Here is a 13,476-nt window from a genome sequence, read left to right on the forward strand (position 1 = left end):
AGGGCCGCAGGGCTGGTGTGGTGCAGGTGTTGTCCATGCAGGGGCGTGGGCTGCGAGGCAGCGGGACTGGTGTGCGGCACGCTGGGGGGCCAGGTGTGCCCCACACTCAGAACGGGCGCGTGGCAGAGAGGCGGGGTGGCCGCGAGTAACACGGGGCTACCGCTGGGGAGAAGGGCGGGGCGGGGCACAAGTGGCCAGGGCACAAAGTGACGGTTAATCCCGCCCCCTCTCCCCGCTTTGTGGCGCGTGAGCTGTTCGCTGCAGCGCGGGCTGGAGGAGGGGGGCGGGCCGGCCCTTCTGCGCGTCTCGCGCAGCCCGAAGAAGCAGCAGCGAGCCGCTCCTGCGCTGAGGGGGGGATTCTTGCCCAGTGCGCGTGCTCACCCGGCCGCCTCGGTCCCCTGCCCGAGCCTCGCGCCCCCTCCCTTTTCGTATGTTAGCGTTCGGCGCCTCGCGCACTCCCCCGGGCTGAGCTGGCTCAGTCGGACAGCAGCAAGCGCAGGAGGCGGCGGCGGCGGCGGCGGCTCTGCGGTTGGAGCATCCGCAGCACGAGCAGGGGGGAGGAGGGCTCAGCAGGAACAGCCGAGGCCGGGCTCCCCTCTGTCCGTCAGAAGGGGAGGGAGACAGCGGAGGGGGAGGGGGCCGAGGAAGGGGCGGCCCGTCACCCCGTCTCCCAGCGTCGCCGCGCGCGCCACTCCTGCTCGCAGCGGGGCGACTCTCCACTGGCCCCGCCAGCGGCCCGGCTCCCGCAGCGCCCTCCCCCAGCCCGGGGCGCGGGCTTGGCGGGTCGCGCTCTTGGGGGGCGGCTGTTGTTTTCCCCTCGGTGCTTAGCGGGTGTGAAGGCCGGGGCGTGTGCGGCGGGGAGCTCAACTGCTTAGCCGCTGGGGGATGATGTAGGAGGGTTGATTAGCTTTCCTAATTAGCGTGAATAATTCGGGGCGCTGCCGGCGAAAGCGATTGCCGGGGGCTTGCTCGGGGGCTTCTTTTTCGGTGGGTGGGATTATTTCTTCTTTTTCGGTGGCCCCTTTTTTCGGGATTATTCTTCTTTCCTCTCCACGTCCCACCCTCCGGTTTTCACTGGTTTAGTTGGTTCCCATATGTATCTTTTACACTGTGCCTGGCGGAGACGGGGAGCATTTTAACCTCCATCCCCAACTTTCCCACCATCACACGCAGTGCTGCCCGGGAGGACAGAAGCAGCGGCCAGGTTTGTGACTTTAAACAACCACGTTTCTTCAGGCGTGCATTTGAACTCGTGCTGTGTCCTCCACCCCAGACTCGTGTGCTGTGAGAATTCTCTGTCTGTGGTGGTTGTGCGTGTACCATAATATCTGCATTTACACACTCGTGCTTGCAGTCTGTATATTCACATGCATCACTGTGTAAACATGTTAAAATACATAAAGGGGTGCAAAAATGCGGGGGCGAGTGTTTGTATGGTTCTAAAATGCGTACAAGCGTGTATCCTATACTCTTATAACAAAATCCTTTCAACTGGGTTTCTTTCTCTTTAGTTGACTCTTTTTATTTTAATATTCGTTTTTTTATTGTTAACTTCTGCCATCATTCACGTATGATACATAGTGCCAAAGACGATTCAAGTGCTGAATAGTCATTAATCTTCCACTATTTAAATTTACTAAATTATGTAAGCAAACATCTTTAGGAAATGGATTTTATCTTTTGGTTATTTGCTTCTGTTTAGAAACCACTAGGCTTTATGGGGCTATGATTTCATTCACATGAGCATGCTTCTGAGTTTAAACATGGTTCAGTTAATTTAATAATTTTGTGTCTTGATTGGCTTCAAAATGTGATATTTGAAGGGTGTAGAATAAAATATAAAGCATGAATTTTCTTCCTGTATTGACATACCTGTTATTGAATGCAGTTATCCTTGGGTAACCTCATTTGTTCCCTATTAAGACTTCTGATTTTGTATATTTTATATAAATTATTTTACTTAAGGTCACGCTCCCTAAAATTATATCCATCTGATTTTTCTTCATATCTTGTGTCTGTCATTTTCTTTTTTCCAGGTTACAGTCTGATTTCCTGGTCAATAGGTTGGGTTGTTTTTTTTTATGTCTAATATAAATCTTTCTTTCCATAGGTGTTGGTGATTCCAGACCAGACAGTTAGGGGTTCAGTTCTCAGGAAGCAGAGACGCAAGGGGCTTATTGGATTGAATCTATTTTGCGCAGGGCGCCACAGCTCTACATCAATATCCTATCTTCTCTTGCCCACCCTCCTCTCCCCCAAGGGGGGGGGAGGAGCTGGGAATCACTTTTAATACCCCCACCCCTTCCCCAGCACACCTTGGTCCCTGGGGCAGACGCCAGGCATCACCCATTGTTGTATTAGGAGAACATAATCCTCGTCGCTCCTTTCCTGGCTTTGGGGGCTCCAGCAGGACACTGTTCCCTCCCTTGGAGTGCAGATCAGAAAGGCACTGAGAGGACTTCATTAGCACCTTCTTCTCAGGGGACATCAAGGAAAGAAGGTTACCTGCAAGCCTTCACTTCACTGGGAGAGCTGGGACTGAAGCACCAGCTATTGGAGGCACTGAAAGAAGCACCAGTCTTTCACACCCCTTCATCTCCTGCCCCCTGCTCCCCAGTCCTCTGGTAAGTTGTACCACATTAATTCATTGGATGCTCTTTCCCCTCCCCCACTGCTACAAGAGAGACATGTAGAGATATTGAGAAGAGGGTGGGGGAAGGGAGATGAGAGAAATGGTTATGTACATGTTTTGGGGGGGGAGGTGTATCACACACCCACTCTGCTATGGAATAAGGACAGAAGCCTGCTGTCCTCAGACAGTGTAGAATTTATACCTTATGTGCACACTAGAGAGGTGTGTAATAGCTTTGAGTCTCTGAGAGAAATGAGATGGATATAACATGTTTACAGATCAAGTAGTGGTGGGGAGTTAATGTTGACCAATATCAGTTTTTTTAAGGCAGGGAGGCAAGGGAATAGATTACTCGCTGAAGATCAGGAACTGTGGTGTATGGGTGAAAAATGTTCTCCCCTACTTGCAAGCTTGGAGAGATGAGGAAAGAGGGGGCAGATATGTCTGTGTGTGAGGGAATTGTGTGAGATGGGCTGCAGGTATCTTTAAGATTACTCAGTTGAAGGGAGGAGATTTGAGCCCATAAAAGTAGGAGGAGGTTCTGCAGGAAAGAGGGCATACTGTAAAGGAGGCAAAAAGGAAGATGATTTTATTTTTTTATTCTGTAGTCTTGTTTACCACACAATATGCTTACCATGGTCCTTCCTCCTTGGACTGCAGTAATCTACAAGTACCAAAAGGAGATGGGGAAGAAGGGTGTATGAATACAGTGCTTATGATTTCAAAGAAGTGTGTTTTAGATTCACCTGCCTGCAGTGTTTAAAAATTGTATAATGTGTATATGGGGAGGGCAGATGATGTGTAGGAGTGATGGATGGATTAAACTGCTGTTCAGGATACCATGGATTTTTGTTTTATTCCCCCCCCCCCCAATTTCATTGTTTTTTGTAGTCTTTTGTTTTCTCTAAAGGCCTTGAAGCAGTCATGTTGGTACATGTTGCCGTTTTTATAAGAACATCTAATTTTTAAAAACAGTGAGCTGACCTGTGGCACTTTAAAGACTAACAGTTTTATTTTGGCATAAGCTTTCGTGGGTAAAAAGCTTATGCCCAAATAAATCTGTTAGTCCTTAAGGTGCCACAGGACTCTTCATTGTTTTTGCAGATATAGACTAACATGGCTACCCCTCTGAAACTAATTGTTATTTCTGTAATAAAGGAACTCTACTCCTTGAGGCTGTCCCTAGGCATCTATGTAGTGACATGAGGGTGGGTTGCATTTGTTTTGGTTTTATTTTTTAGTAATATAATAAATGGTCAAAGATATTTTTTAAGTAAGTCCTTATCTGTGAATATCCTATTGGTTAAATTCTTGATTCATAACTGTTTCTGTAAGTTTTTTTTTCTTAGGTGCTGATTGCCTTGGTATCTATATGCACAGAAGGTAGAATTAGCTACTTCCTGTACTTCAATTTAAAATATTTTTGATTAGTTCTTTTTTCAGCATGACATAGGGAGCAGTTCTGGTTCCATAATGTAGTCATTTATCATGACTCTGCTCCCCTTGCACAATGACTCTGAAATTCAGCCACAGTCTTTTTCACCAATGTATGATGGATGGCATTTTGCTAACTGTCCCACCTTATCTCATCCCTGACATTGATCAGAATTATTATGGCAATCATGGGCTAGCTATCTTCCTTCCTGCTATTTATGTCAGTCTCGCAAAGGTCCTTTGCCAGTCTTGTAGCTGTTGATCCCACTGTCTTAAGGTGTGGCCTTGAAATAATGTAGAAATTGCCATCATGGAATAGGCATCTGTTCTGTTTAAAGTATAGTCCAGTATCTGCTTATTCATGAGGATTTGGGGGAAAGTAAAATAACCTTCCTCTCCCCAATAATGTGCTAACGAGAGTATTAAGAATTTGTTATAAATCAGAAACAAGGGAGTGCGTAGTAAAGTGTGGTGGGTGGGGTTTCTTTTCTTGATCACCTTCTCCCTGGGATGATCAGATTTCCTCCCACCTTCTGAATAAGATTTGATTACCATTATAGCCCCCAAATCTGAGCTGATAAGGCTCAAATAGACTTTGAGATCTATTAAAAATAAGATTAGCTTTTACTAATAACTCTGGAGTAGCTTTGGATGTAATTGAGACCAGAGTCTAACCCAAAAGACTAGAAAAGAGTTAATGAGAGATCCTCTCCAGTATCTTGTGCCCCCCATACTATTCTGCAGACAGTGGGAATATACCATAACCACAGATCACAAGCCAGACCAATTGAGGAATCTAAATGACGTGCAGTCCTAATGTTGTGAAACATCTGGAATTTCATTCAGCATTCCTTCACAGAATAAATTAAGTGTGTTGGTGTTTTTATTTAAAATGCAGCGGACTCTTGTGACAGTGGCACATTGGGGAAAAAGGCTATGGAACAGTTTACTTCTACAATGGATTGATTCTAATTCAGTCACTTGTCAGTAATACCTAAAGGAGTTACTATCTTGATGGTTGTTCAATTTGTGCCGTAGGAATTGTTGGATTCTCAGTTCATCTGCTAAAGGAAAACTCTTCACATTACAAACAAAAAAATAGATTAGCACAGTTGTTCCTTTTGTTGGCTGACAATAGTCCATGGAGATACTGCATTGCTAGAGGTAAAGGTTGAGATGCACTACCATACTATCCATAATCAAATCACTGGAGGGTTGTGACTGATTTAATCTCTCTGAAGCAGATACAATCCCTGATTGCAGAGATAGTCTAACTGGCATTGAGTTAGCTGTGGTCCTTAATGGGATTTTTGTTGTCACTTTCGATCAGGTAAGTGGGTCGAGCATTTGATTGTTTCCAGTTTGGAAATTGTGGCTTTCAGTGCAAAGGCTTTTCAGCCATCCTAATATCGGAAGATGTTTACACATCATCTGCTTCCCTTTCCCCCTCATACATGGATTTTTGGAATTAGTACTCCCATAGACACTATGGAAAATATTTAACACACATGCGGCGTTATCTTAGTCTGTGTCTGTTAGATCATGGTGGGTGGGGTTAGTTTCTGGGGAGGAGATCTGGAAATCATATTCTACTTAAAAGCTGATGCTGTATGCAGCTGTCTGAAGCTTGGTGTACGCTGGTAATATATGTCAGTATAACTGTGTTGCTCTGGGAGTGGATTTTTCACAGTAATGGCATCTAATTCCTGGTGTAGACGATGCTATGTTGACAAGAGACCTTCTCTCGTAAGCATAGCTGCTGCCTCTTCATTACATGGATTACCTACCCTAGTGGGAGAAGCTCTCCCATTGATGTAGGTGGCTTCTTCACTGAATAACTACAGCAGTGCAGCTGCAACCCTTTAAGTGTAGACAGATTTTGAGAAGCAGACATTCCTCAGAATATTATTGAGAATATGGGCAGTTCTCTTGAGATGCTGGTGTTAATGGAACAAATTATATTTTTTTTCGGTGTGTTCCTAATGACACTAACTTTTAAGAATTCTAATGAGAGCTTGAAGCTGAATTGTCCAGACTGTCTTTCTGATCAGAATGCTAAAATAATGGTGATAAGATATCTTTACACCCCTGCATGACTTTCTTAGACTGTGAAACAGGTGGTGATCATGTGCTATGATGCTGGCAGAACAGAAGACTGGGAGCTAGGATTTGTAAGTTCTTTCCTCATCTCTACTGGTTGATTTGTTTTCTGGCCTTAAGCAAGTTCCTTAACTCTGTGTTCCAGTCAGTAAACTGGGGCTGTTTTCTACCTGCCTTACAAGGATGTGATTTATAATGTTTAAATGTTATAAACCACATTTAGATCTTCAGATGAAAGATACCGTAGAAAAAGAAAGTCCTGCTTCAAAGAAGGCTGATCTATATCTGTTGTTTACATAGATCAAACTAATTTGCAATTTAAACAAATTAGTTATAAGATATTTCTGATGTGTACATCATCTTAATATATATGTGACAGTATCTAGATGACTTTTCTCCTTCCTGGTCCTATTACATCTATGCATGAGAACTTGAAGTCTCCCACTCCTATGCTTGTTCCTAAGAAAGGAAGAACCAAGATAATCAGGAAATAGACGGCTGAGTCTCTGCAGTGTTCAAGGATGGAAGTAGTGTTAGGTTGGGAAGAAGAGATTTGAGAGAGGGGAAGTGAAAGGAAGAGATTCCTTTTGGCAGAGAAACTAAGGGGCAAATTGGTGGCAAGCAGTAGGAAACAAGCACAAGTGAGAGTACTTGATACTTGTTTTGATACTGGCAAGGGGATGAAATGTAGGGTTTGTTTCTATAGAGAAAAATTGTTAATTTAGATTGGAGATGTCAATGTATAATTGACTACAGGATTAACTGATAAATCTGGATGGGGGGCAGGTGGGAGCCGATATGCACAAGGAATCAGCTTTCAGGCAGGCTGTCCATGCGTGCTGTCTCTGTGGACCCGCCTGCCTCCCCGTCCTTGCTGCCTCCTATAGAGGGAGGGGAGCCAGTTTAAAAGCCCCTGCTTGCTCCCTCCCTGCCCTGCTGCCTCTAATGGGAAGGGTAGGCTGCTGTGAAGCAACCTCTGTCCATGGTGGTTTGGGTTCGCTGTGGACAGAAGCTGGTTCATGGCAGCAGCCCCAGTCTGGGGGGCGGTTCCGAGCTCCCCGTGGACAGAGGCTGCTCCGGCATCCTACGGAGCACCCTCTGTCTGTGGTGAGCCTGGGCCCACCATCGACAGAGGCTGCTCTGTGGCAGCAGTCCCTGTCCGTGGGGAGCTTGGACCCCTATGGACAGGGGCTGCTGCCACCCCACAGTGTTGCCTCTATATCACAGGGAGCAGCACAGAGTGACAGGCAGCCAGTCTGCATAGGGAGCTGGTTTTTAACCTGTATCAGAGGCAGCAGCAAGGCATGGCAGGGGGCAACCCAGGAGTGGTGCCGGGAGTGCACTGGCTGCTGGCTCCTACCCCAGAGACTATCGAATAGTCATGTAACCGCCAAGAATTAATGCGGTTATACAACTATTCAGTTACATGATATCTAACATCTCTAATTTATATACACTACTTATTGGTGTGGAAAAAACAACAAATGGTCTGGTAGCACTTCAAAGACTAACAAAACATGTAGAAGGTATCATGAGCTTTCATGGGCACAGCCCACTTCTTCAGATGACTGGAGTTACTGGTATGGACACTCATTGCAGAGTGCCTTTGTTTGTATATTAGCTTAATGCACTTTGAAAGTATACTAAGATGCCTGAGTGTATTCTTAGTGTGCAGGAAGAGTGTCCACATGGGGAATTAGTGTGGGAGTTACAAGTGTGCTTTAAATTCACACCCTAGCTTAGTGTATGCTAATTTCCTTGTATATACAAGCCCCTTGAAATACATGCTGCAGACTTATAATAGTTTTAAAAATCAAAACATGTCCGTCTGTATTTGTATACATTTGATGCTTTATGGCTTGGTTTAAAATAAGGTATGTCTGCCTGGTTAAGGGTTATAGCGTACTTTTAAGGAGGAGGACAATAAGTGGCTTCTTTCTGTCTGCCATTAGTAAGGAAATGTTTGTAGAGAGTAGAAAGGCTAAACTGACAAGGAACCTACTGAACTTGGCTTTTCCTTTGCTGTTTATATTTTGCTCTTTCTGAACTAAATATCCTCTTCCAGTGCTTAATATGCTGCCAGCAGAGCTTCAGTAACCTGCTAGCCATAGAAGGAAACCTTAACCTAATTCCCAGAGGCTAATACGGAAGATGAAGTAGGGCAGAGCTGCAGAATTGCCGGCTAGTGAGGCCCAGGTTCCTAAGTTTCCAAAGAAATAGCAGTAGAATGATGTTGATACGATTTTTGGCAACTTTCTTGCTGTACGCAGGTCTCCAAATAGCAGATGAAAATGACCAGTTTTAATTTCATCCTGCTGTTTGGGAAAGTGAGTACCAGCTTTGCGTGTCTACAGTTACATTTTCTAACAGTTTCTGGCCACTGATGGGTGTTTCCAGAGAAAATCTCAGCATAGGGAAAGTCTTTGGGTAGATGGAACCTGCTTCAGATAATATTCAGGAATATTCTTTTCCTTTTTTGCCATCCATGAGAATAGGAAACTTAATACTTGAACAAGTGAAAGCAGATCATCTTTAATTCTGCTGCTTACTTCATGCTTCCTCATATTCATCAAGGAAGGTTTCTTATACACCAAAGGAATGGATTTTTCAGTGATACAGCCTTTTTTCTTGATTGCTTTACTGTTTTGAATGATGTCAGCAGGTGGTAAAAAGGTTACTAGAGACTGACATCCTCTATGTATCCAAAGCGGCATGGGGAGCAGCAACAGTGCAAAGCCATATGGTGCTACTTGTCACCTGGCAGGATTATTTGTACCAACAATGTGGAATGAGGAGGCTGTGGGTTTTATAATTTGAGGTAATATGAATTCAGTACTTTTCAGCTCTTGTGGGAATGGGTTAGAATCTGCTGATATATTCAGTGTTTGAGGAAGGATGTCCTTTTAACTGAGGAACAGAGTTGGGACTAAGACCTGAGTCCTGATTCTGCCATGGGCTTAGTGTATTGACTTGGGCAGGTTACTTTATCACTGTATGCTTCAATTTTTCCATCAATAAATTGGGATAATATTGAATGTCTTGACAAGATAGCTGGGAAGATTGATGAATGCTTATATTAATTGCGTCTTGCTTTCCTTGGATAGGATATGCTATATAGATACATTTTTTTCCCCTCCTCTCTGGACCCGGGGCAGAGCGTTGTGTACAAGGATGAGGTTGAGGTGTGATGGGAAGCATGGACACACAAACCTTCATATTCTGACTTCTTATCTTCCCCCTTACCTAGAGTTCCGTTGAAAGGAGACCCCAGAGGTTGCAAGACTACTCTATCAAGATGTGCAGCTCAGTTGCTCCCAGGCTGTGGTTCTTAACAGATCGTCGTATCAGGGAAGACTACCCTCAGCAGGAGATCTTGAGGGCGCTCAAGGCCAAGTGCTGTGAAGAGGAACTAGACTTTCGGGCCTTGGTGATGGATGAAGTGGTACTGACCATTGAGCATGGAAACTTGGGTGAGGATGAGGGGGAGGGCAGAGTATGGGCTGGGGAGGGGATCTGACAAGGAGGCTGTAATACTGGGGGTGGCTAATCTTTGTATTAATAAAGTACATATGTGCCAGCATCAGTATGTCTAATATAAATAGTTCATATAAATGCACTGCTCTTGGGTACTTGATCATCAAATAGAAATTGTTGACTTACAGTTAGATAAGTTTTATGCTCTGCCTGCATAATGAGGGGAGCAAAGCTGTTTTAGAGCAAAGAGGTCATGCTTGGGCATTGAAGCCTTACTATATGAGAAGGTTCTCTCCAAGAGATCATAGTGAGCTAATACAAGGTTAACTGTCTCCCGGATGGCTGGGTTGAAGAGAATTGATTTCATTTAATTTTTGTGGGTTTTGTAAGTTGATTACTCATGTTTAGGGGAAGCCATGAGGGTAATACATCAATATCTCGCTACAGGTAGAGAGCCAAGCAAACAAACTGAAAGTGAATTTCAGAGAGGAGTAATATGAATGATATTGGAAGGAGTGATTTATATTGAGATTAAAATAGTTAAATATCTGTAGCTTAGTTAAAAGATGACTAAGATGTGTCCTCTTCAAATATGATAAATATAAACATGAAAAATGAAAAGGTATATGGAAGAGGAAGTGAGCAGTGAGGAAATAAAATGTCAACAATGAGCACAGTTATTTAGGTTAGTTGAGACTGAAGAAGACTGGACTTAAAAGAACAAAGAAATTAGGTGAGTGGATAGCACAATGGCAGCGGGGCCGACAGCCACTGTGTGCCACTGGGCAAGGTGAGGAGGGGCTACTTCACACTCCCGGAAAGGGCCAGGCAGAGGGTAAAAGGGGTAGGTCCAAGGGCATTCAGCCTTCAGCGCCACCAGGAGCATGGCAATGGTCCCTCCTCCAGTCCTCAAAGCTGTGCAGAGTGGCACTCGGGTGCTCCCATGGCAGTTCAAAAGGGACTGGGGCTCCACCTGCTGCCACAGTAGCAGCGGTGGCGGCCAGGAGTTCCCACATTTGTCCCCTCCATTGGTGGGCTTGCACAGTGGCAGATGAAATTTAGGGTTGACAAATACGAAGTACTGCATATCAAAATAACTTGATCTATTGGTACACCTTCATAGGTTCAGAATTAACTGTAACAGTTTTGGGAATAAATTCTTGGTGGTGTTGTGGACAATCAGTGAATACCTTTAGTAGTGATGAAAAAGAAAATAAGACATTAGGATGTATAAGTAATGGGATTTAAAATAATACTGAAAATACAATACCATTATTACAAGTGGAGTGACATTATGTATAGTTGTCTAGCAGTTCCCGTTATCAAAAGCTTTCTAACCTTTAAGATTTCTAATGCTCTGTGATTTGTATCAGGAGCATGACCTTTTCCTGTGGTCAGTGAAGTGTTTTGTGTTTTTCCCCATGAAGTTTGTTCAGATTTGGCAGTGATCATGTTGTGCAAGCTGTACTGAACTCCACAGAGTTTGCAAGAGTCTTACTGCTAACATTTCAGAACATTCCGTCTGCACTGAGCATTCTTCCTTATGCCAGGCTAAGGCAACTACACAGAACCATAGGTACCAGTATTGAAAGATAGATGGAGTGGGAAACACATTAAAAAGCTGGAGGCCAGAACATTTCTGATGGTAGTGGCTTCATCCACTATCAGAAGAAGAGATACTGGGCTGGATGGACCCAGTATAGCCATTCTTGTATTCTAACACTGTGCAGATATAATCCAAGAAGATACTGACATGCTGCTGCCAGCTCATTTTATTTTTGCAGAAATTGTAGGTACCTAATGTAGTGTAGGGTTCAAGTGTCACTAACACATGGTGTAGGGAAGGTTTTTACACTTGAGTTTGTGTTTGCATTTTTCTTTGTTAGAAACCTAGGTCATTATGTTTTTTTAAAAAAAAAAAAAACTTTTGGCACATTTTGCATAATCAATAGCACATTTTCCTTCAGCTTGTGTACAGTTGTTGTCATCCTGTTGCAAAAATATGGCAGAAACAGCAGAGGTTCAGAGGGAAAACTGATCAGCAGCAAAAAAAAAACCCCTTACATATGATGAGATTAAAAAGACTGGGACTGTTTACCTTAGAAGAGATGAATAACAGAGAATATAATAAGCTGTCATACAAAATAATGCTACAGAGAAAGTAGACTGGGCCCTTCTTTCCTACATTCTTACAAAGCAAGAACGATAGAGCACCGAGTAACATTGAAAGCCAGCAAGTTGAAAACTGATAAAAGGAAAAATAGTGCAGTGCACTATTAACAGTGGAACTGCTTGCCATAAAATACCACTGAGTCTGAAAAATTAGCAGGATTGTGTATCTACATGGAAACGGAGAACATCCAGAGCTACAGTAATAAAGTGGCTTTTTTTTTAAAGCTTGGAAGGGGTAGAAACTGCTAATCATTTGGGGGCATGAATCAGATCCTAAAGGAAGTGATAGAGGACTTTCCTTATGCGTTGGATGCTCCATAATTGCAAACTTCAGGGTTCTTGTAATCAACATTGAAGTATCTCTTGTTGGGCATGTTGGAGATAGGATACTATATTATTAAACTAGGTCAGTGGTTCTCAAACTGTGGCTCAATCCTCCCCCTCCCACTCTCCTCAGCAAGGAGCCCGCACTATCCCTACCCTGCTCCTGCACCCTCACCTGTACCTGGACACTCTATCCTCTGCCTTCTACTGCACCCTCACTTACTCTTGTACCTTGGCCAGACACCTACCCTGCTCCTGCATCTCCCCCCTGGACAGACTTTCTATCCCCAGCCTGTTTCTGCAGTCTCCCTCTTGGCTAAACGCTTCCCTCCCCAAGTGCTCCAGCAGCTCCCCTTGCTCTTGTCTGCTCCCCTTGGTGCAGGAGCAGAGTGTCTGGCCTACCTCCCATCCAGACTTGGCACCCTCACCTCCTCCTGAACCCCATCTCCCACTCAGATCCTTCACTCTCTTTCCTATCCCACTTGCTGGCAGACTTGTCCCACAAACTGAATCCCACATTTTGTAGGCCATGGGGGTCTACAAAATCCACTAACCCTGGGACCCCAGAAGAGTAAACCTGGCCTATGAGAAGCCCTGAACCTCACTATTCCTTGTCCCTCCCTCTCCCTCTGTGGGGCTCGAGCGTAAGAGGAGTGAGGTGTTTCAGTTGGGGGCCACATCAGTGAGGGTTGAGGGATTTTTTAGAGGCTTTTTTTGCTTCTCACTTATGTGGTCTCCAACTGATTGTTCTGTGGGTCAGTGGTCCCCAACTCAAAAAAGGTTCCCCACCCCTGCCATAAATAAATAAAACATGGAAACCCTCTGTGTTGGACACAGATTATTTAAAATGAAGTTTGATAAACTGACATGAGAAAGTTAAAGTGCTTAATCTGTTTAAGAATTTAAATTTATATTTTCTTTCTTACTGGTTAAATTAATCCATTCTCTCTAGCTACAGCACTAGCAAAATGACTCGGGCATAATTATGTAATTAATAGCGAGTTTCCATTAGCAACTGGTGGTCTGCAGAAAGGTTTGCATTGAGCTTGGTGGGCTGTGGGACAAAAGGTCTGAGAACCACTGAACTAGGTGAACTGTTGATCTGATCTAGTATTGCAATTGCTCTATCCCACTGAATGTGACCAGAAATAAATGGAATAAAATTGAGCAAAGTTGTGTGACTTGAGTCTGGATATCAGAAAATGCATGCTAACAGTAAGAATTCTGTTAAACTAGGGAATGATCTTCCCTCATCTCTCCGGGACAGCCATAAGGATCTTGCGCAAAATGGGCTTTTTGCGTGAAAAGGAAACGTCTGCATGGCTTCTTTTTGTTCAGAA

General features: G+C 44.2%; 1 protein-coding gene across 15 annotated transcripts in view; it reads left to right on the forward strand.

The window, feature by feature from the left end:
• Nucleotides 1-252: 252 nt before the first annotated feature.
• The window catches only part of RIMKLB (ribosomal modification protein rimK like family member B), an 86,683-nt gene continuing 73,459 nt past the window's right edge, over nucleotides 253-13,476 (forward strand). For all 15 annotated transcript variants that reach the window (XM_075902131.2, XM_075902179.2, XM_089771740.1 and 12 more), the window contains exons 1-3: nucleotides 253-1,204; nucleotides 2,111-2,624; nucleotides 9,414-9,636. In XM_075902131.2, the coding sequence (XP_075758246.1) occupies nucleotides 9,462-9,636 (175 nt within the window). In that variant the 5' untranslated portion in view covers nucleotides 253-1,204; nucleotides 2,111-2,624; nucleotides 9,414-9,461. The remainder of the gene's footprint in view (nucleotides 1,205-2,110; nucleotides 2,625-9,413; nucleotides 9,637-13,476) is intronic.

The sequence above is a fragment of the Pelodiscus sinensis genome, chromosome 1 (assembly GCF_052426305.1).
Source record: "Pelodiscus sinensis isolate ZL-2025 chromosome 1, ASM5242630v1, whole genome shotgun sequence".
Taxonomy (NCBI): Eukaryota; Metazoa; Chordata; order Testudines; family Trionychidae; genus Pelodiscus; species Pelodiscus sinensis.